This window comes from Sciurus carolinensis, chromosome 11 (assembly GCF_902686445.1).
Source record: "Sciurus carolinensis chromosome 11, mSciCar1.2, whole genome shotgun sequence".
Taxonomy (NCBI): Eukaryota; Metazoa; Chordata; class Mammalia; order Rodentia; family Sciuridae; genus Sciurus; species Sciurus carolinensis.
In genome coordinates, this window is record NC_062223.1 from 108,702,717 (window position 1) to 108,727,348 (window position 24,632).

At 36.1% G+C, this 24,632-nt stretch overlaps 1 protein-coding gene across 1 annotated transcript in view; it reads left to right on the forward strand.

Moving 5' to 3' along the window:
* Window positions 1-24,632, forward strand: part of Ddx10 (DEAD-box helicase 10) — a 305,507-nt gene that overhangs the window by 35,971 nt on the left and 244,904 nt on the right. The window contains exons 9-10 of the mRNA XM_047517111.1: window positions 342-426; window positions 19,092-19,193. Of these exons, the coding sequence (XP_047373067.1) occupies window positions 342-426; window positions 19,092-19,193 (187 nt within the window). The remainder of the gene's footprint in view (window positions 1-341; window positions 427-19,091; window positions 19,194-24,632) is intronic.

The window sequence follows — 24,632 nt, forward strand, 5'->3', positions numbered from 1 at the left end:
ATCCAGTTATATAGTTCACTGAGACCTCAAGAAGAATGTTTCTTTTTAAGATTATTAAACATCAGGGTATTTCATTATTTGTTTGACACAAAGCAATTTGTCTCTTGTGTGTCAGTTGTGAAATAATCTTCACATTCAAATACTGTCATTAATTTTAGTTCACATTGTCCAAGAAGCAGTGTTCATCATTTCTTGGTTCTTGCAATTAATTTTATTTTTAGTAGAGTTCACAGTTGATACCAGTTTGTGTTGGCAAGCAGTATTGTGAAATAAAAATAGTATAGCAGGACAGATCTTGAAACTGATTTTTTAATTTTTAACTTGACATTCCTTCTGTACAGATTTTCCAGCTGTAAATTGGGTTCTTCAGTTTGATTGTCCAGAGGATGCCAACACGTATATTCACAGAGCAGGTAGAACTGCCAGGTATGTGTCCTGGTCCATTTCTTTGCTTTTGATACTATTTAAATAACAAAACATTCATCCCTATCTTCAGACAAAGAATGGAGAAATTAGGTGAGTATTGGTTTGGCATTTGGGGTGTGGTATGATAGTAACCTGACAGTTGTGATTCATTATGACTGAGACTTGATTAATATTGAGAAAAATACATTAATCTTATTTTAGTTTCTTGTGTGACCTTTCTTCTAAATTTTTCACCCATACTGCTCACTGAACATCATTCATTAAGTTCTCATAACCTTTATAATTTCAGATGAGAAAACTGAGTCTTTAAGTAGGTAAACAATGTGTTCAGAGATCCACAGGGCCAGGATTTGAATCTAGGCAGTCTGATTCCTCTAGTCCCATCTTGTACTCTTACCTCTGTGTTATAGGCTCTATTAAAGGGATGGTATTTTGGAGTCTTGATTTCCTTTTTCCCTTCTTTCCAGTGGGAATTGGATGTATTGGTAAATTCTTTTAGTTTTCTACATTTCCCTTCTCCACACCCCTTATATGTGCTCAAAATCTATGTGAAAACTGTCTACAAAAGAAGACATCAAAGTCACAGTGATTTGGAACTAACATACAAATGTATCTGAATAAATAAAAAAGATCACATGAGATGCATTTGAGGTTGCATTGAAGCTGGAAGATGTGCTGGTGGTAGAATTGTAAATGGCTAACAACATTTTTAGGTAGCATTTGGTAAGACTTATCCAAAGCTTTAGAGTATCTCTTTTTGCCTTAGTAATTCTGCATCCAGAAATTGATCATAAGAAACTGGGTGAATAAAGAATTGCAGTAAGAATATTTCTTACTGATCTTTATAATGGTTGCTTCGGAAAAACACTCATTGTGATTAATATTTAGGTTTTTTACTTGGGATTAGTCACAGATGGATTGTTTCTTCAGTTTTACATTTTCTTCCCATTTTCCTTTTCATCAAAACATAATGATTGGGTACTTAGAGGGATTTTAATGTTGTTCTAACTAGACTAGCAATTGCTTCTGATTTCAAGCCATGAACATCTAAGGCTTTCCCAGGGATGATAGGATCTTTAGACTCAAGGTTGAGTCTTCATCTGAGCAAAGACTATGAATGTATTTCTCTGGCAGTCTTGATATATTTTTTTTACCTCACCTGCCTGTTGCCTGCAATAGGTATATCCTTTGTTTAATGGATTATCTAAGAATTTCCTTCAGGATTTAGCACTGTTCTGTTTTTACATCTAATTTTTTTGATGTCCTTGAAGGAAAAAAAATAACAAAACAGTATTTTGGAATATGGTGGCCCTTGTTTCAGTTGAACTGAAAGTTGTTCATCGTTTTACTCAGCTTTTTACTGATGTGACCAAAAAGACCTGACAAGAACAATTGGAGGAAGAAAACTTTATTTTGAGACTCATGGTTTCAGAAGTCTCAGTCCATAGATGGCCAACTCTAACCCTAACCCTCAGGGGTCTTAGGTGAGGCAGAATATCATGGCGGAAGGATGTGGTAGAAGAAAGCAAATTACAGCATCGCCACCAAGATGCAGAGAGAGAGAGAGAGAGAGAAAGAGAGAGAGAGAGAGAGAGAGAAAGAACGAACATGTGAGTGAAAGAACTCAACAGGGATAAAATATAAGCCCCAAAGGCATACCCCTAGGGACCCACCTCCTGTAGATGACACCCTACCTGCCTACAGTTACTACTTAGTTAATCTCTGTCAGGGGATTAGTATACTGATGAGGTTAACCCAGTCATTTCATCTCTAAACTTTCTTGAATTGTCTCACACATGAGTTTTTTGGGGATACTTAATCTAATCCATGACATTCATGTTCTAATACAACTTAACTAATAGAGCTCTTCTTTCAAATAAATAGACTTTAGATTTTTTGTTTTTTCAGAGATCTAAGAAAAATGGGACATGGATAGAACTGTTCCGCTTTTCATTTTATAAAAGGTACATAGTATCACAGAGGTAATCTGTTGGGTACATGTTTGGATTATGGTTCATAATGAGGTCTTCTGAGAAGTTATTAGTGATGTTTGGATATGATGGCTCACAACTTACAGACCAGAGAAGTACTTGCAGGTCTTATAGATGTGCCAATTGTATATGTGGATAGGGCAAACTGATTCTTTCATATAACATTTAGCAATATTGTATATGAAGACTATTGGACATTTCATTATATTAGGAAAAGGTTCAAGAAGGAAAATATTTTGGGTTCTTGGTTCTTGTAAAGTTGCTGAAAATCTAATGTTGAACATGCTGTGGTGAGCACTAAATTGGGTAATAATGACTGGAGATGAAAAAAAAGTCATCATAATGATTATGTCTGAAGAGAGAATGCTAATTAAAAATGTTTTAATGTAGTTTCTAATATGGTCATTGATTTTAAAAGTAGAAATCCATTTGACCATTCATAACAACTAACTATATTCTGAATTGACTATTTTAGATATATAATCAGTGAAAAGGTTAGCATATATAATTCTTATCTTTTCCCTGGCAATTCAAAAGTTGCCATTAGTGGACTTAGAAATAATTAGAAAGTTTCGTGGGCCATGGGACTGAATAATTGAGTTGAATAAAGGCTAAATGAAAATTTGAAAACTAATTAAAATCCCGTGTTAGACTGTAATTAAAACAGAGTTGCCAGATAGTGTTTTGGAATTGAACAAAAATACATGAATATAGAAGAATGAATTCATTAGCACAGTAGCTGAGGTTGGTGGGAATCTATTTTTTTTTTTTTTTTTTTTAGCTAAATAAGAATAAAGGGTGGTTCCGATACTTAATATCTTGAGGTGCTTTGTATCAATTGATTAACCTGTCTAGAATTCATTGGATCTATAGTAGTTGAGAAATTTTCGTATTTCCGTAACTATTCATGCCCCTTTTAACAAAATGATCTCCTTTTGAGACAAGTGAGGCAAGAGATATAAATGTAGTTTTTTAATGCTGTATCCTGTGGTATATTCTGCCATTAAGAAGCATTTCTCTGTAGGGTTTTCGGTTTTTGGTGCTCAAAAAACCAAGTTCTTTTATTTCTTATGAAATGTGTAGGTAAGAATAGAAATTCGGGAATGAAAAGTAGACACACATCAGATACTTTTATTTGGGGAGAATAGGGTAGCTGTAGGTAGAAGATAGGGGTTTATATATAACTATTTTATTTTCTAGTGTACTCAGAGGTAAGATCATTTCAGCAATATTAGAGTTTCACTGTATTTACTGGTCTGCATTATGTGGCTCTGAGAGATTTTATGAATAATTTAGGTAGCAAACTGTGATTCCACTAGGGGACAGCAGAGGCCAAACCTTTGCATTGTATACTTGCTGACTGTAGTGTCAATTTCATAAAAATCGAGCTGGAAACTGGTTAAAATTCTTAATGACTTGAGAAGGATTCATGGTTTGTAGAATGTACTAGTACTTTAAAGAATCAGTGAGAAAAATTTTTTGTGGAATTTCTAATTAGTTTGTAAATAGAAATTATAGTGAAAAGACCATTTCCATTTGCATTAATTTAAGCTAACTAAATTTCTTATATATAAGATAGGACCTGCCTTTGTTGGCCAAATTCTCTTATTCCTTAGGTGAGATTTGTAAGGTCATGTCTTTGGTCTGTTTTTCCTATATGGAGGCTGATGCTTCCTGACATGACCTTCTACCTTTGTTGATTTCTAGAATTTAAGGCCTTAATTTTGCCATAAAGCAAATTAATTCTTGTACTTTGTATCTTGGAGCTATGAAGAACTTGGGTAGAATATAGCTATAGAGGTAGACAGGGGCTGATACTTGTTAAGAGTCTGTCATTTCCCAGTCACTTCCCTCTGCCCTTATTCCCTTGCTGTCTTCTGAATACATTAGGCAGAGTGATCTTTTACAACATAAGCTAGATCTTGTCACACCTCTGATGACTTCCCAGCTCAGAGTGACAGACAGTGACCTTTAGGGTCTGTGCATTCATCCTTCACTCTGTTGGCTGTTCTTCCCTGTTTCTTAAATTTCACACTGGTCTTGGTGTTTCTTCTACATGCCAGGTGTACTCTTCCCTGAGGGCCTTCATATTAGCTCTTCTGCTGGACTGCTTTTTCCTTAAGTATTGACATGGCTCTTTTTCTGACCCTCCCCCTAGTTACTCCTCCTCACCTTCCTTTTTGTTTTCTTTTTTTCTTAACACTTATCACCTTCAAATATACTTGAGTATTTACTTGATATTTTTTCTTCTTTCTCTTTACTAGATTGTAAGTTCTATAAAGGCAACAATATTTGCCTTCTTATTGATGTATCCTAAGTGCTTGGGAAAGGACCTGATATATAGTAGAAACTTGAGATAACAAATCAGGCTCATAAATCAGATTCTACCAAACACATTAATTACCATCACTGTTGTAAATTGCCATCTGACTTAGTGACTTACAGAAATAACCTTTCTTAGTTTCTGTGGGTCAGGAATCCAGGTGTTACCCAGCTGGGTCCTCCAGCTCGAGTCTAACACAAGGGTGTTGTCAAGATGTCATAATGGTACTTGAAGGCTCAGCTGAAATAAATCCATTTCCAAACTCACTCACATGGTTTGCAGATTCATTTCCTCCCTGGCTATTAGTCAGAGGTTCCTTTTCATGTGACTTCCTTTGAATGGAAGCTAACAAAACAGCAGACCTAATCAAAGAGCAAATGAGAAGGCACAGGAGAGAAAATGGAAGCAGTAGTGTTATTTATGACCTATACTTGGAATTCAGGCTTCATCTTTCTTGCAGTATCCTAGTGCTTATACATGCCAGCCCTACTCCTTGTGGAGAGACTACAAAGAGGTGAATACCAAGAGGTGCAGATTGTTAGGAGTCATTTTAGGAACTGCCTACCACATCCAGTGTCATGCTTCACTAATTTCAAGGATGAATGCAATTCCAAGGGCAGGTGAAACAAATAAGTCCAGGTCCCAAGTATTCATTCACTGGCACATTTGGGGCTTCTTGGGCCCAGATAAACACAGAATACTAAATGATATGTTTGACATATCACTTAAACAAATGATCCATTTGTATACTTGCATATTTGGTCACAAAACTCACTAGAAATGTATGTCTTGGATCTTTAGATTGTGAACAACCCTGGTACATCCTGTCCAAAGGTAAGTGCCTCGTATATGAAGACACTCATTCTACTAAATACCATGTTTGCTTCCAGAGGGTTCTGACATTTGTATTTTTGAGGAGATTTGACCATACCTTTAATTTTTTTTTTTTTTGTTTCAACTGGGACAGCCTCTTTCCTACACACAGGAAATGAATGGATTGTTGTTTAGCCAGTTCCATTCCAAAATTCGATAAATAATTGTTGAGTAAATAAATGAATGGACTCATTTAGCCAATAGAACAAGCTTGTGGAAGAAATTGTCTTATTAGGAAACTCCTTCCCAGAGACTTGAAGGTAAAATACATCTAAGATTACTCAGTTAAGGACCAGGCCTGGGATGTATACTAAGGTCTCTCTAACTTCTTATTGGAGTGCCTAAATCCAGCTGTTTTTACTTGATGGGTTCTAATGACTGCTGCTCCCCTGCATGGCTCTTAGAATGTATGAAAGCCAGGAGAAGGAAGGTAGATGTCTTTACTTAAATTTGTAAACATGAAGATCAAATAAAAATATATGTGTTTTCCATCTTAATTTGGACTATGAGAGATAGGTATCCCATAGTTGTTCAGTTATTATCCTTAAAGTCAGAACATTTAGGTTGGAATTTGACTTGGTACCCTTAGACCAGTTTTTAATTTCTGAGTCTGTTTCTTCTATAAAATGATGTTGATCATATCTGACTCTCACTTGTTTTCTGACAGTACAATTTTAGGTAGTACAATTTTATTTTTCTTTTTATTCTTAATCTATTAAAATTTAGTTTAGCATTTATATTTTGGAAATTCATCTTTTCCTTGTCTCTCTCTTACTGAACCTGAACCTACTGAACCTAGGAGTGCTTTACTACTGAGCCATCCCCAGTCTGTTTTTTTTTTTTTTTTTTTAAACTTTTCAACAGTCTTAAGTTGGTGAGGCTGGCTTTGAACTTGTGCTTCTCCTGCCTTGGCTCTCCTAGTTGTAGCAATTATCGTCGTGTGCTAGTGTGCCCAGCTGAAATTATTTTCTGAGAACAGTTGATAGAGTGCAATGATTTCTGTTTTTTCTCTGTGAACCCCTTAAATTATTGTTCTTACATATAGTATATGTCAACCAGCCTGTTTTTTTTTCTAATTATTTTGTGGTGGATGAACTTCATTTGTCATTGAACCTATCATGATACACCTTTTGGTTGTTTCTGAATTCTAGGCTGCAGATGACTTCCTTTGTCTCAGAATATTTCCAAACATGTCATTTTTTTTTTTCTTTTTAAAATAGAGTAGATGTTGCCAGGTGCTGTAGCCCATCCCTGTAGTTCCTGTGGCTTGGGAGGCTGAGACAGGAGGATTGCGAGTTCAAAGCAGCCTCAGCAAAAGCAAGGTGCTAAGCAACTCAATGAGACCTGACTCTAAATAAAATACAAATAAAAAGGGCTGGAGATGTGGCCCAGTGATTGAGTGCCCCTGAATTTAATCCCTGGTACTCCTGACCCCTGGCAAAAAAATAAAAATAAAAATAAAATAGAGTAGAATCTTTAGACAGTCTATAAGTCAGATAGCCTTTTTCCTGGGGTAGTAAGCTCTCCTTTGTACCACATCGTGTAGGAGGATCAGGACTCTTGGACTTGGATTTCTTATGGCTTTCTGCACATGCATTACAGACTGTACTTTTCTAAAATCTTAGGGATGGTTGTCACAGGTAGGGCTGAGATAAAGGGAGAATAATAGGAGAAACAGGGAGGGGAAAAGAGAAGGACTATAGAATAGTAAGGGGTAATCAAATGTTTCCCCTTTTCTCTTTTTTTGAGGGGCACGGACCAGGGATTGAACCCAGGGTTGCTTAACCACTGAGCCACAGTCCATCCCTTTTTATTTATTTTGGGACAGGGTCTCACTAAGTTGCTGAGGCTGGCCTTGAACTTGGGATCCTTCTGCCTTAGCCTTCAGAGTTACTGGGATTACAGGTGTGCACCACCATGCCTGACTTCTTTATCTCTTGATGATGCTTGTATTGTGAATAATGAATAGTTTATCTAAAATAGTCAGAATTGTAGAATTTTTGATCCTAAAGGAAACCTAGATTCAACTGTATAATGTATAAATCAGAAAATGCAATAAATAATGATGTAGTATCTTATCCAGTGTTGCATAGCTAATGAACTCAACAGGACTGGAACCTAGTTCTTTCTATTCCAAATCTAGCCTTTTATCTGCTGATAATGTTTCTAGAGGTCATTTGCTTTCATTTACTCACCAAATATTTATTGAAGAACTGTTATATCCTCAAACTTAATGGTCCAAATAAAGAATTATATTAATATTAGTGCTAAGATAAGTGATACAAAAGACAGTTTTCAAAATCAGGTAAAGTATGTTTTTTACTTGTTTTTATTATTTATTTGGCAGTACTGGGAATTGAAATCAGGGGCACTCTACCACTAAACCACATCCTCAGTCCTTTTTATTTTTTATTTTGAGGTTGGATGGAGACTGCCAAAGATGGCTAAGACTTGAGATCCTCCTGTCTTAGGCTCCCAAATCTCTCTGCTGTAGGCATGTGCCACTATGCCTGGCTTTTAGTTGTTTTTAGTAACTTCTTTAGTTTATTATAAAAACAATACTAATCACTACACAGATGCAATAATGGCGGTGATGGCAAAATGGCATTACAGGTAATAATGGCAAACCAATTAAAATCACCCAAAGTCACTAGCCAGAAGTATTTTTATATGTGCTGTGTGTATATGATTTTTTTAAATTACAAAAATGGAATTGTTCTAAATAGACCCTTTTATAACCCAACTTGTGACATGGAGAACTATAGTGGAACAGGTTTTTGTAAACGGGGTGGGGTTATAGTAGGAAAGTAGTTGGCAGTATGAATGGGCAAAGTTTAAGGGACAGTTAGAGACTCAACTAGAATGGCATGAATGTGTTGAGTAATCAGTGGAATAGTTAAGGATTATTGGCTCTGTGGGGAAAAGGAACATAATTGCCAAAATAGCTGGACTGCTTTCCTCCCTTTGGACATCTTATTTATCTAGAAATACTAGTGAACTGCAGGATTTGAGTATGTTCCTGATATGAATTGGACCATCGTGATCAATCTCTTGAGGATACTTGTTTCTGGAGAGTCTCCTGGTATAATTGAAAAAGCATGGGTTGAAAGTTTAAATCTTTGAAGCTGTGGTGGCACATGTCTGTAATCCTGGTGACTTGGGAAGCTGAGGCAGGAAGATTATGAGTTAAAAGTCAGCCTCAGCAATGGTGAGGAGCTAAGCAACTCAGTGAGACCCTGTCTCTAAATAAAATACAAAATAGGGCTGTGGATGTGGCTCAGTGGTCAAGTGCCCCTGAGTTCAATCCCTGGTTCCCGGGGTGGTGGTGGGGTGGTGGGGAGTTTAAATCTTTGATATGTGGTGACCATCTGACTTGAGGCCAACTACTTGGCCTTTCAGGAACTTCATTTGCTTCCTCTTTTGGTTTCTTTCTTTTAGGATTGACAAATTGATATGAATGAAGTTCTTCAAAAACTGGAAAGAGTTGCATAAATGCTACATGGAATTAATACTGATGACAAAAATGAAATTTTGTTTCAGATACATAGCTTTTTATTTGGGTGCCTGAAATGTCTCTTAAAATAATCTGTCCAGATACATGGAATTTTAAAATGTGGGTCTTTTAAAATGTAGGTCGTGAAAGAACATTTATTTCTCTTATACATATATTTATCTTTGGACCTGAGATATTGCTTTTGAAATCTAAAAGCTAGCTCATGGGTAAATAGACTTTATTCTTGTAAGCATTAGAAAAATGAAATGTGCTTATGCCTTCTCTGTAAAAGTGCTTTTATTCTTGGAATAAGTTTACTGGAATTTTTTGGGTATTAGCATGTTGGAGATAATTTGTACTTTACATAGTTTCGGGAATAGATGTATATTTAAAATGGTTTAAGGTTGGTGATGATCTTAATAGCTGCTTGTCTTGTGGGATTTGACCTTGCACATCATTTTTCCTTTTCTTTTTTGAATGTATTTCTTCTAAATGTCACTGATACAGTCTGCCTTAACCACATGTAGCTCTTTATGTTTATTAACTGTAGCTTTAAAGGATTTGGGCATAGTCCCTTTTGTTACTTGAATCCTGACTCATTCTTTCAGGTTCTCCCTGGATTCATGAATGGGTAGAGGATGAGAGTTGTGGGTGACTAGCCTTATTCTTCCTGCTTATGAGTCACGTGGAAGATCACAGAATGTTAAGTTCAGCCTTTTTGACCTTCTAGAGATTTCTTGTACTCCTTGGCCATGATGCTTACCTTGTGTAAACTTGTGGGCTTGTTTAGTACATCTTGCTATCCCTGAATTTGGATGTACGAGATTGAAAGTGTTAACTCTCCTTAGCCCACCATTCTTCCTCCTTCCTAACTGTTCGTATTGGGGCCACAGGATACCTTCAGAGTAGAAAGGCAGTTAATTTCACTTCCAGAGTCTGACTGCTCAGAGGGCATCTGGCTTGAGAATACTGCTTGGTTAGCTAATTCTGGTCCTCTTTGACTCTTACCCATCCCTGGTACAGTCTTGTTGCTGCAGAAGTTGTGATGTCTCTCAGGAATTTTATCTACTCAGGGTGTCATCTTGTTACTAATGCCTTCTGCCTTTGTTGTTGGTTAGTCTAATACTGCTAAGGGGAAATGTTTTAAATTCCTTTTTGCTTTTAGTAAATGAAGATTAAAAGTTTTTGAGTCATAATTTTGCATTTAAAGTAGAATAAGGAAGGTATTTGGTACTAGTTTTTTAGTTATGAGACAGATAAGCTATTTTCAGTTTTGCTAGAAAAAAAAATAATTATGAAGACAAATGTATCCACTGGATTCTGAAATTCTACCTTTTCTCTATGTACTTGACTCCTCTATCTCTATCCCTAACCCTAATGTTAGACTAATTCTTTATTCTTATTTTTTAAAATACATTTTTTAGTTGAAGATGGACACAATACCTTTATTTTATTTATTTATTTTTATGTGGTACTGAGGATGAAACCCAGGACCTCACATGTACTAGGCAAGCACTCAATCTCTGACCTACAACACCAGCCCTAATTCTTTATTCTTTAGGTCTCAGCTTTGATATCATTTCCTCAGGGCAGTTTCCTTGACACCTATACTACTTAGTTAGAGTTCTGTCATGTTCTTACACCTTCCTCTATGTATATTGTAATACTCATACTCCTTTATTACTGATTTTAATGTCAGTTGCAATAGGACATGAACTTTTAACAGCCAGGACCATGTCTATTTTCCCACTGTTAACATTGGCACATAGGGTACCTTTAATAAAAAGAATTTAAAACTAGAGAATTATCTAAGAAACAATATTTTTATGTGTTTTATTTCATATTCCTTGTGTTTACAAGGATTTTTATTTTTTTACTAGACTGAAGTTTTTTTTTTTGGGGGGGGTGCTGGGGATCGAACCCAGGGCCTTGTGCTTACAAGGCAAGCACTCTACCGACTGAGCTATCTCCCCAGCCCCCTGAAGTTTTACCTTATGTTTAGTAGTTGAGTTTTTTTTTTTTTTAATTTATTTTTATTGTAAACAAATGGGATACATGTTGTTTCTGTTTGTACATGGAGTAACAGCATACCATTTGGTAATCATACATTTACATAGGGTAATGATGTTTGATTCATTCTGTTATTTTTTTCCTCCCCCCCCCCACTCCTCTTTTCCCTCTATACAGTCCCTTCTTCCTCCATTCTTGCCCCCCTCCCACGTGTCATCATCTGCTTATCAGCGAGATGATTCGTCCTTTGGTTTTTTGAGATTGGCTTATCCCACTTAGCATGATATTCTCCAATTTCATCCATTTGCCTGCAAATGCCATAATTTTATTACTCTTTATAGCTGAGTAATATTCCATTGTATACATATATACCACAGTTTCTTTATCTATTCATCAATTGAAGGACATCTAGGTTGGTTCCACAATCTGGCTATTGTGAATTGAGCAGCTATGAACATTGATGTGGCTGTATCTCTGTAGTATGCTGATTTTAAGTCCTTTGGGTATAGGCCAAGGAGTGGGATAGCTGGGTCAAATGGTGATTGCATTCCAAGTTTCCTAAGGAATCTCCACACTGCTTTCCAGAGTGGCTGCACTAATTTGCAGCCCCAACAGCAATGTATGAGTGTACTTTTTTCCCCACATCCTTTCCAACACCTATTGTTGCTTGTATTCTTGATAATCACCATTCTAATTGGGATGAGATGGAATCTTAGGGTAGTTTTGATTTGCATTTCTCTTTTTAATAGAGAAGTTGAACATTTTTACCTATATCTTTTGATTGCTTGTAGATCTTCTTCTGTGAAGTGTGTTCATATCCTTAGCCCATTTGTTGATTGGGTTATTTGTATTCTTGGTGTAGAGTTTTTTGAGTTCTTTATATATTCTGGAAATTAGTGCTCTATCTGAAGTATGAGTGGCAAAGATATTCTCCCACTCTTGTAGGTTCTCTCTTCACATTGCTGATAGTTTCCTTTGCTGAGAGAAAGCTTTTTAGCTTGAATTTATCCCAGTTATTGATTCTTGCTTTTATTTCTTGTGCTATGGGAGTCCTGTTAAGGAAGTCTGATCCTAAGCCAACAAGTTGAAGATTTGGACCTACTTTTTCTTCTATAAGATGCAGCGTCTCTGGTGTGATTCCAAGGTCCTTGACCCATTGTGAGTTGATTTTTGTGCAGGGTGAGAGATAGGGGTTTAGTTTCATTCTGTTGCATATGGATTTCCAGTTTTCCCAGCACCATTTGTTGAAGAGGCTATCTTTTCTCCATTGCATATTTTTGGCCCCTTTGTCTAGTATGAGAAAATTGTATTTATTTGGGCTTGTGTCTGTGTCCTCTATTCTGTACCATTGATCTACTTGTCTATTTTGGTGCCAATACTATGCCGTTTTTGTTACTATTGCTTTGTAGTATAGTTGAAGTTCTGTTATTGCGATACCCCCTGTTTCATTCTTCCAGCTAAGGATTGCTTTAGCTATTCTGGGTTTCTTATTCTTCCAGATGAATTTCATGATTGCTTGCTCTATTTCTGTAAGGTACATCATTGGGATTTTAGTTGGAATTGCATTGAAACTGTATAGCACTTTTGGTAGTATGGCCATTTTGACAATATTAATTCTGCCTATCCAAGAACATGGGAGATCTTTCCATCTTCTAAGGTCTTCCTCAATTTCTTTCTTCAATGTTTTGTAGTTTTCATTGTAGAGATCTTTTACCTCTTTGGTTAGATTGATTCCCAAGTATTTTTTTTTTTTGAGGCTATTGCAAATGGAGTTATTCTCCTCATTTCCCTTCAGCTGTTTCGTTTCTTGTGTATAAAAATGCTTTAGATTTATGTGTGTTGATTTTATAGCCTGCTATTTTGCTGAATTCATTGATGAGGTCTACAAGTTTTCTGGAGGAGTTTTTGGATCCTCTAAATATAGAATCATGTCATCAGCAAATAGTGACAGCTTAAGTTTCTCTTTTCCTATTCGTATCCCTTTAATTTGTTTAGTCTGCCTAATTGCTCTGGCTAGAGTTTCGAGGACAATGTTGAATAGAAGTGGTGAAAGAGGACATCCCTGTCTTGTTCCCGTTTTTAAAGGGAATGGTTTCAGTTTTTCTCCATTAAGAATGATGTTGGCCATGGGCTTAGCATAAATAGCCTGCACAATGTTCAGGTATGTTCCTACTATCTCTATTTTTTCTAGTGTTTTGAGCATGAAGGAGTGTTGTATTTTGTCGAACACTTTTTCTGCGTCAATTGATATTACTATATGATTCTTATCCTTAAGTCTATTGACATGATGGATTGTGTTTATTGATTTATGAATGTTAAACCATGCTTGCATTCCAGAGATGAACCCCACTTGATCGTGGTGCACGATTTTCTTAATATGCTTTTGGATACGGTTCGCCAATATTTTGTTAAGGATCTTTGCATCTATATTCATCAAGAATATTGGTCTAAAGTTTTCTTTCCTTGATGTGTCTTTTCCTGGTTTGGGTCTGAGGGTGATATTAGCTTCATAGAATGAGTTTGGTAGGGTACCCTCCTTTTCTATTTCCTGGAATACTTTGAGAAGTATTGGAATGAGTTCTTCTTTGAAGGTCTTGTAGAACTCGGCTGAGAATCCGTCTGATCCTGGGCTTTTCTTGGATGGTAGATTTTTAATGGCTTCTTCTATTTCATTGCTTGATATTGATCTGTTTAAATTGTGTATGTCCTCCTGGTTCAGTTTGGGAGGAGCATATGTCTCTAGAAATTTGTCAGTGTCTTCGGTAATTTCTATTTTGTTGGAATGCAAATTTTCAAAGTAGCTTCTCATTATGTTCTGTATCTCAGTGGTGTCTGTTGTGATATTTCCTTTTTCATCATGAATTTTAGTAATTTGAATTTTCTCTCTCCTTCTCTTTGTTAGTGTGGCTAAGGTTTTGTCTATTTTGTTGACTTTCTCAAAGAACCAACTTTTTGTTTTGTCAAGTTTTTGAATAGTTTCTTTTGTTTCAATTTCATTGATTTCAACTCTGATTTTAATTATTTCCTGTCTTCTACTACTTTTGCTGTTATTCTGTTCTTTTTCTAGGGCTTTGAGCTGTAATGTTAGGTCATTTAGTTGTTGACTTTTCATTCTTTTCTGGAATACGCTCCATGCAATGAATTTTCCTCTTTGTACCGCTTTCATAGTGTCCAAGAGGTTTTGATATGTTGTATCATCGTTCTTGTTGACCTCTAGGAATTTTTTTATCTCCTTCCTGATGTTTTTTGTTATCCATGTTTCATTCAATAGCATATTATTAGTCTCCAGGTGTTGGAGTAATTTCTGTTTTTTATTTTGTCATTGATTTCTACTCTCAGTCCATTATGATCTGATAGAACACAAGGCAGTATCTCTATTTTTTTGCATTTCCTAAGGGCTGCTTTGTGGCATAACATATGGTCTGTTTTCAATAAGGTTCCATGTGCTGCTGAGAAGAAAGTGAATCCGCTCGAAGATGGATGGAATATTCTATATATGTCTATTAAGTCTAGGCTATTGATTGTTATTGAGTTCTATGGTTTCTTTGGTTGGTTTTTGTTTGGAAGATCTATCTAGTTGTGACAGCAGTGCGTTAAAGTCACCCAGAATTATTGTGTTGTGGTCAATGTGATGCCTGAAATTGAGGAGGATTTGTTTGATGTACAGGGATGCACATGTTTGGGGCATGAGTATTTACTATCGTTATGTCTTCCTGATTTATGGTTCCCTTAAGCAGTATGAAATATCCTTCTTTATCCCTTCTAACTAACTTTGACTTGAAGTCCACTTTATCTGATATAAGGATGGAAACCCCTGCTTTTTTACTGAGTCCTTCTACGTGGTAGGTTTTTTCCCATCCTTTCACCTTTAGTCTGTAGATGTCTTTTTCTATGAGATGAGCCTCTTGCAGGCAGCATATTGTTGGTTCTTTCTTTTTAATCCATTCTGCCAGTCTATTTCTTTTGATTGATGAGTTTAGGCCATTAATGTTTAGGGTTATTTATTGAGATATGATTTGTATTCCCAGTCATTTGGCTTATTTTTGGTTTTTAAGTTGGCTTGGTTTCTCCTTGAGTGGTTTTTCTCTAAGGTAGTTCCTCCCTTTGCTGACCTACATTGTTGTTTTTCATTTCCTCCTCATGGAATATTTTGTTGAGAACTTTCTGTAGTGCAGGCTTTCTATTTGTCAATTCTTTTAACTTTTGTTTATCATGGAAGGATTTTATTTCATTTTCAAATCTGAAGGTTAGTTTTGCTGGGTATAGGATTCTTGGTTGGCAACCATGTTCTTTTAGAGCTTGAAATATGTTGTTCCAGGCCCTTGGAGCTTTTAGAGTCTGGGTTGAGAAGTTGGCTGGTATCCGTATTGCTCTCCCCCTATATGTAATCTGATGCTTTCTCTCGCGGCCTTCAAAATCCTATCTTTATTTTGAATGTTAGGCATTTTCATTATAATGTGCCTTGGTGTGGACCTGTTTTGATTTTGTTCATTTGGTGTTCTGTAAGCCTCTTGTATTTGATTTTCCATTTCATTCTTCAGGTTTGGGAAATTTTCTGATACTGTTTCATTGAATAGGTTGTTCATTCCTTTGGTTTGTATTTCTGTGCCTTCCTCAATCCCAATAATTCTTAAATTTGGTCTTTTCATGATGTCCCATAGTTCTTGGAGATTCTGTTCATGATTTCTTACCATTTTCTCTGTTTGGGCAACTTTATTTTCAAGATTAAATATTTTGTCTTCATTGTCTGAGGTTCTGTCTTTCAAGTGGTCTAGTCTTTTGGTGATGCTTTCCATTGAGTTTTTTATTTGGTTTATTTTTTCCTTCATTTCAAGGATTTCCATTTTTTTTTTTTTTTTTTTTGAGAATCTCTATTTCTTTGTTGAAATGATCTTTTGCTTCCTGCACTTGCTCTTTCAGGTTATTGGTATTATCATTCATTTCCTGCATTTGCTCTCTTATTTCATCCTTTGCTTTGCGAATCATGTTAATCATGTATAATCTGAAGTCCTTTTCTGACATTTCTTCTAACATACTGTCATTGGATTCTAGATTTGTTTGGATCATTTTCTTCCCTTGTTTTTTCATGTTGTTCATGTATCTTCCCCTCTAGCAGTGCAGATTGGGGTATTGCAGATTTCCCCCGGTAGGCTTATAGTGGCCCTGTAGGTTTCCAAAACCCTTTCTTTAAGGGGAGATCAATATTAACAGTGCCTAATTCAGACACTATGCAATCCTAGACCAAATAGCCCCTATGAGGACAATAACAAAATTGTCATAATAAACAGAATGAATTCAAATATTATCTTCAGTAAAACAAACAGATTTGCAATAAGGTCTGCAGTTTCAAACGGAGGACAAAGAGGATGCAGAGGGATGTAGAATGTGGCTGTTAACGGGATAAGAAAAGAATATACAGAAGTTCTAGATAATAGAAAGGTTGAGTGTGTAATCAAAAGAAATTGGATGTTAGCATGCGAAAAAGGGAGAAAGAGACTCTGAGGGAACAGGTAAGCAAAAGGAAAAGAGAGCAAGAAAAGTAAAGAAATAAAAACTTAAATTTTTTCAATAAGGAGAAAAAAGAAAATCTACATTATAACAGTCATATAGTAATGAAACCTCCAAGTGTTCAGTAGCCTGATGCATGAGAGGTACCTGACAATGAGCTTCAAGTCTCCAGCAGGCGTCTCGAGATGGGATTTGCCCCACCTAAAGATCGGAGCTATGACTTCCAGGATTATTCAAAATGGCCGCTCTGGCTTTGAAATGTGTTGGCAAATGGGGAGCTGCAGCTCAGGGTGTGGACATGGTCAGCTGGAGGTCCTGGAGGCATGGTGCGGTTGGTCAGGATGGGGTCCTGGAGTTCGGGTGTGTTTGGTGTGGTTGTGGGATCCTGGAGGCCAGGTGCAATCAGTTGGTCTGGGGTCCCGGGTATAAGGCGCAGTCAGTTGGTCTCTGAGTCCTGGCAGCAGGGAGCAGTCAGTTGATGTGAGGGCCCCAGAGGTAGGGAGTGATCAGTCGGGCTGGGGGATCCTGGAGATGGGGCTCAGTCAGTCGGGCCAGGGGTCCTGTGGGGCCTGGCTGTTGTCTCAAAATGGCGGCAGCCACGTGTAATCAAACCTGCAGGTACTGTCACAGTGAACTTCCAGGCAACAGCAGGCAGCTGGTGCTCCACTGGCCGTCGGCGATCAGTTTGCTGACTGTTGTTGGATGATCGGGGAGGTGAACCTCGTGCGTTGGGTGATGGATAGGTGTAAGGCAGACGATGGACAGGCAAGAGGCAGGCAAATGGCGGATCATAGGCGCCTGACAGTGAGCAATCTGCACTCAAAAAACGCGTCGATATGCTGGCAGACTGCAGGTGATCACAGCAGACAAATGGGGTAAACAGCTGGTGATTGATAAGCAGCAACAACTGCCTCACCAAGAAACAGATATCCTCTGCTTGAAACCGGAGTTACAGAGCGACAAGGAACGCAGTCTCCCTCTCGTCCGCCATCTTGGATCTCTGAGTAGTTGAGTTTTAAAGTACATATATAAGTTACAAATTGCCCCTCAATCTTCTAATGTAAGTATACTACCATTGTTGAGTGAGTTAAAGCCAGTTTTCTCCTTCCGCATTCGGGGATTAAATTCTGCTAGCATGTAGTTGTTTTGAATCTCTGCAGAGATATCCAAGGTCCTCTAAAGTCAGGCTCTAATGTACCTTTCTAGTATTCTTCTCTGCTGTCCATTTTGTATACCAGCTTTGCACTCCTTTTTTTTTTAAAACTGAATTATCCTTGTATTTTTTGGTTTCCCATTTGGTCATATTCTTCTTTCTTGGAACTCCTTAACTTTTTCCCTTTCTGTTCATCTTCAGGACTTACCTAAATTCTGTCTTCTATGACACACACACAGACACACACACACACACACACACACACACACACACACACACTTTTTTAAATATAAATCTCTACCCTCAGCCCCTTGACTTGCCCTGAGTAGTCTCTTGTGAGTAGGTGGCATTCATTGCCTGTGACTGTCCTTTGCCACTGACTTACTCAGCATTCTGTAAATGTCATCTTGAATCTCTTGCTTGTGTGAGTGTTCCTCATCCTTAGTCAACTTGAGTGTTAGATTACTGAAGATGGATTTTCACTTTTGGTTTCTTTGTGTTCTTTGGTTTATGCTTGGCCCATAGTTTCTCAATAAATAGTTTATTTGATCTGATATAAAGTGAACTGATATTTTGTAGCTTAGATCTTAGAGGGATTTGAGTGGTCCTTTTTTTTTTTTTTTTTTTTGGTTTATTCGAAAGATTTCCCCAAATATCCACTCTTAATCTTTTTTACTTTTATATGTAACAGTTGACCCTACAGTATTAGTAAGATCTGTGTACAAGTAGCACCAGAAGCTTGAATAGCTATAGGATGCTTTACGACCCATGTCAATACAAATTTCTGAAGGTACAGCATGAATAAGATTATTTGGTAAGGGAAGAGTACCTGTAAGGATTGGAGGCACGTGTTTTACTTGAGTATTTTTCTTCATATTGATGCTTCTGAACAATTTTATTCCAAAGGCTTTAATGGAATTCCCAGGGAGATGAATTGATTTCATTAATACATTAGGGTGCTCTGTTTATTAAATGACTAATTTTATTACATTTTTTTAGTTGCTTGTGTGAAAAATTATCTCCTTGCTGTACGGGTAAGGAGCAATTTAAGAAATCATCTAGAATTGATTTCTTTCTTAGAAACTAGCACTTCTGTTGAGGCACAATTAAAGTCATTGGGCATTATAATGAGTGATGGAAATTTGATATAAGGGTGGTCAGAGCCCTAGTTTTCTGTTGTCAGAGAAGATGAAAAAATTGGTATTCTTAATATTTTCATTTGGATGAACTTGACTCCATGTTACTTACTTACACTGTTAAAAGGTAAAATACAGATTGCATTGATGTATTAGTTTTTGTTGTTTGTTTATCTAGGTACAAAGAGGATGGTGAAGCTTTATTAATTTTACTTCCCTCAGAAGAAAAAGGGATGGTGCAGCAACTTCTCCAGAAGAAAGTACCTGTGAAGGAAATCAAGTAAGAGCTACTGGTTTATGATATTAGGAAAGTGAAGGCATGAAATTATTATATTTGCTTATCACCTCTTATTTTCTTCTTCCCCTTAACCCATTTAGTTGTCTGGTTTGTAATTTTAGAATAAAAACAACCTACACTGACACCATTATTACTCTAATTCCATAGTTTACATGGTGGTTTCTCTTGGTCTCTTGTATTTTGCTGGTTTGAACAAATATATGAGAATTTGTATTCCCTGATACAGTATCATGTATAGTATTTTCACTGTCCTAAAACTCCTCCATGCTAATCTATTTATCCCACTCTTTCTATTAACTCTGGCATACACTGGTCTTTTCACTGTTTATGTGGTTTTCCTTTCCTCAGAATGTTATATAGTTCAAATCATAGAGTATATAGTCTTTCCAGATTGATTTCTTTCACTTTGTAATATAATTCATATGTAACGTTCCTCCATGACTTTTCATGGCTTGAAAGCTCATTTCTTTTTAGTACTGAATAATATTCCGTTGTCTGGATGTTCCAGTTTATTCATTCATGACCATAGGATATTTTGATTGTTTACTAGTTGGCAGTTATGAATAAAATATCCACAAGCAGATTTTTGGGTCAATGTAAAATTTTATCTCCTTTGAGTAACTACCAAGGAACACAGTAGCTGGATTGTTGAGTAAGAATGTTTGAGTTTTTTAAAATAAGAAAATGTATAACTCTCTTCTGAAGAAAGCCATTTTGCATTCTCACCAGCAATGAGTGAGAATATTCTTATTGCTCCACATCCTTGTCACTGTTTGATATTGTCAGTGTTTTGATTTTGGCCCTTTTAATAGGTGTGTAGTGGTATTTCATTGCTTTAATTTGTATTTCCCTGATGATGCAGTATGTGTAGTATCTTTTCCTATGTTTATTTGTTGTTTTTGGGAGATGTGTGTTAAAGTCATTGGCCCATTTTAAAATCAGATTGTTTTAAATTTTATGAGTTCTTTGTGTGTATTTAGATAAGCTGACCTTTTCAGATGTCTTCTGCATATATTTTTTCCCATTCTGTGACTGTCTCCACATACTTTTGACATGGTCTGTCACAGAACAGATATTTCTAATTTAAATTAAGTCCATCTCATCAGGTCTTTCATGGATCAGGCCTTGGGTATTGCATCTGAAGTCATTGCCATACCTGGGGTCATACAGATTTTTCCCCCCATATTTTCTTTTGGGAATTTTGTACGTTGGTGTTTTACATTTACATTTATGATCCATGTTGAGATAATTTTTGTGAGAGTTGTAAAGTCTGTGCTTAGTTGCATATTTTTGCATCCAGGTTTCAATACCATTTGTTGGAAAGTGTACCTTTGCTCCATTTTGTTGACTTTGTTCCTTAGTTAATGATCAGTCGACTCTACTTATGTGTCTTTATTTCTGGGTTCTCTGTTCTGTTCCATTGATCTACCTGTTTGTTCTTTTGCCAATACCACATTGTCTTGATTATTGTGACTTTAAACTAAGTCTTGAAGTTGGGTAATACCAGTCCTCCAATTTGTTCGATTTCTTATTGTGTTCAGTTTTCTGAGTCTTTAACTTTTTCATATAAAGTTTAAAATTTATTGATATCCACTAAATAACTTGCTGGGATTTTGACTGAGGTTACATTGAATCTGTAGATATAGTGGGGAATGAATTGACATCTTGACAATATTAAATCTCTCTAAACATGGGTTATTTTTCCATTGAGTTACTCTTTGACCTCTTTCATCAGAGCTTTGTAGTTTTCTTTATGTGACTTTTATTCATATTTTGTTGAATTCATGCCTCAGGTTTTTTTTTTTTTTTTTTTTTTTTTTGTCCTACTGTAAGTAACACTATGTTAATCTCAGTTTCCACTTGATCATTACTTGTAAGTAAGTGATGGACTTCTGTATGTTAACTTTGAATTTTGAAACCTTGCTATTATTGTTACTAGTTCAAGGAGTGTTTTTATCCATTCTTTGGAATTTTCCAAATAGATCATGTCATGTGTGAATATATTTTCTTTCACAATCAGTATGCCTTTTTTCCTTTTCTTGTCTCAGTGCATTAATTAGGACTACCAGTAAAATGTTGAAAAGCAATGGTGAGAGGAAGCATCCCTGCCTTGCTCTTGATCTTAGTCAAAAAACTTATTTTCTCACCCTTAAGGATACTGAGAATATCCTTTTTGTGTGGATATAAAATTTGTAAATCAGATTTCATCAGTTTTTTTTTTTACATCTATTGATAAAATCATGTGACTTTTGTTCTAAGCCTGTTGATGTGATGGATTATATTAATGTTTTGAATGATGAATCATTCTTGAATACCTGAATTAAATCCCACTTGGTTGTGGTGCAGAATTATTTTTATATTTTGCTGGGTTGATTTGCTGATTTTGCATATATGATTATGAGAGATTATTCTATATGTACTTTTTCCCTCCTATAATGTATATGTTTTTTGGTTTTAGGGGAATGTTGGTTTCATAGAATGAGACCAATTCTGAGAGAGATATTGGAGAATTGATATTTTTTCTTTAACTGATATGTAGAATTTTTAGGTAAGCTCATCTATGCTTAGCACTTTGAGAATCAACTAATTGATTTAACTTCTTTAATTGATATAAGGTTATTCAGAATGTTTATTTCCTCTTGTGTGAGTTTGGAGAAATTGTATCTTTCACGCAATTGGTTCATTTCATCTAGATTATCAAATTAATTTATGGGCATAGAGTTGTTCAGAATATTCCTTTAATTTGTGTCCTCTTTTCTTTTGACTAGAGACTTACTGTGGTGAAGTTTTCTTCTTCCTCTATTTAAAAAAAACTTATCAAAGAACCTTTTTTTAAAATTTCAATTTTGAATGTATTTTTCTCAGTTCCATTAATTTCTACTTTAATTTTTACTTATTTCTTTAGATACCTTGGATTTAATTTGTTCTTCTTCTTCTAGCTTCCTAAATTGGAATCAGATTGATTTTTAGTAATTTGCACTCAATGCTGTGAATTTCCTTTTTAAGTTTTTCCTAAGTTTTACTTTCATGTTTTTCTTAAATTTATTTTTATTGTAAACAAATGGAATACATCTTGTTTCTCTGTTTGTACATGAAGTAGAGGCATACCATTTTGTGTAATCATACATTTACATAGGGTAATAGTTTCTGACTCATTCTGTTATTATTTTCCCTTCCCCCCACCTCTCCCACACCTCTTTTCCCTCTATACAGTTCCTCCTTCCTCCATTCTTGCTCCCCTCCCACTCCCTATTATGTGTCATAATCTGCTTATCATTGAGATCATTCATCCTTTGGTTTTTTGAGATTGGCTTATCTCACTTAGCATGATATTCTCCAATTTCATCCATTTGCCTGCAAATGCCATAATTTTATTATTCTTTATCCATTCATCAATTGAGGGGCATCTAGTTTGGTTTCACAATCTGGCTATTGTGAATTGAGCAGCTATGAACATTGATGTGTCTGTATCTCTGTAGTATGCTGATTTTAAGTCCTTTGGGTATAGGCCAAGGAGTGGGATAGCTGGGTCAAATGGTGATTGCATTCCAAGTTTCCTAAGGAATCTCCACACTGCTTTCCAGAGTGGCTGCACTAATTTGCAGCCCCACCAGCAATGTATGAGTGTACCTTTTTCCCCACATCCTCTCCAACACCTATTGTTGCTATTCTTGATAATCTCCAACACCTATTCTTGATAATCACCATTATAATTGGGATGAGATGGAATCTTAGTGTAGTTTTGATTTGCATTTCTCTTATTATTAGAGAAGTTGAACATTTTTACCTATATCTTTTGATTGCTTGTAGATCTTCTTCTGTGAAGTGTCTGTTCATTTCCTGAGCCCTTTTGTTGATTGGGTTATTTATATTCTTGGTGTAGAGTTTTTTGAGTTCTTTATATATTCTGGAAATTAGTGCTCTATCTGAAGTATGAGTGGCAAAGATATTCTCCCACTCTTGTAGGTTCTCTCTTCACATTGCTGATAGTTTCCTTTGCTGAGAGAAAGCTTTTTAGTTTGAATCTATCCCAGTTATTGATTCTTGCTTTTATTTCTTGTGCTATGGGAGTCCTGTTAAGGAAGTCTGATCCTAAGCCAACAAGTTGAAGATTTGGACCTACTTTTTCTTCTATAAGATGCAGGGTCTCTGGTCTGATTCCAAGGTCCTTGACCCATTGTGAGTTGATTTTTGTGCAGGGTGAGAGATAGGGGTTTAGTTTCATTCTGTTGCATATGGATTTCCAGTTTTCCCAGCACCATTTGTTGAAGAGGCTATCTTTTCTCCATTGCATATTTTTGGCCCCTTTGTCTAGTATGAGAAAATTGTATTTATTTGGGTTTGTGTCCGTGTCCTCTATTCTGTACCATTGATCTACCTGTCTGTTTTGGTGCCAATACCATGCCGTTTTTGTTACTATTGCTTTGTAGTATAGTTGAAGTTCTGGTATTGTGATACTCCCTGCTTCACTCTTCCTGCTAAGGATTGCTTTAGCTATTCTGGGTTTCTTATTCTTCCACATGAATTTCATGATTGCTTGCTTTATTTCTGTGAAGTACATCATTGGGATTTTAGTTGGAATTGCATTGAATCTGTATAGCACTTTAGGTAGTATGGCTATTTTGACAATATTAATTCTACCTATCCAAGAACATCAGAGATCTTTCCATCTTCTAAGGTTTTCTTTCTTTAGTGTTTTGTAGTTCTCATTGTAGAGGTCTTTCACCTCTTTTGTTGGATTGACTCCCAAGTATTTTATTTTTTTCAAGGCTATTGTGAATGGGGTAGTTTTTCTAACATCTCTTTCTGAGGATTCATCACTTATGAATAAAAATGCATTAGATTTATGAGCATTGATCTTATATCCTGCTACTTTACTGAATTTACTTATGAGTTCTAAAAGTTTTCTGGTGGAATTTCCAGGTTCCTCTAAATATATAATCATGTCATCAGCAAATAGGGATAGTTTGAGTTCTTTTTTTCCTATTCGTATCCCTTTAATTTCTTTGGTCCGTCTAATTTCTCTGGCTAGAGTTTCAAGGACAGTGTTGAATCGAAGTGGTGAAAGAGGGCATCCCTGCCTTGTTCCAGTTTTTTAGGGGAATGCTTTCAGTTTTTCACCATTTAGAATGATATTGGCCATGGGCTTAGCATAGATGGCCTTTACAATGTTAAGGAATGTTCCCACTATCCCTGTTTTTTCTAATGTTTTGAGGATAAAGGGATGCTGTATTTTATCAAATGCTTTTTCTCCATCTATCGCAATAATCGTGTGATTCTTGACTTTGTCTGTTGATATGGTGAATTATATTTATTGATTTCTGGATGTTGAACCAACCTTGCATCCCTGGGATAAAACCCACTTGATCGTGGTGCACTATCTTTTTAATAAATTTTTGTATGCGATTTGCTAAAATTTTG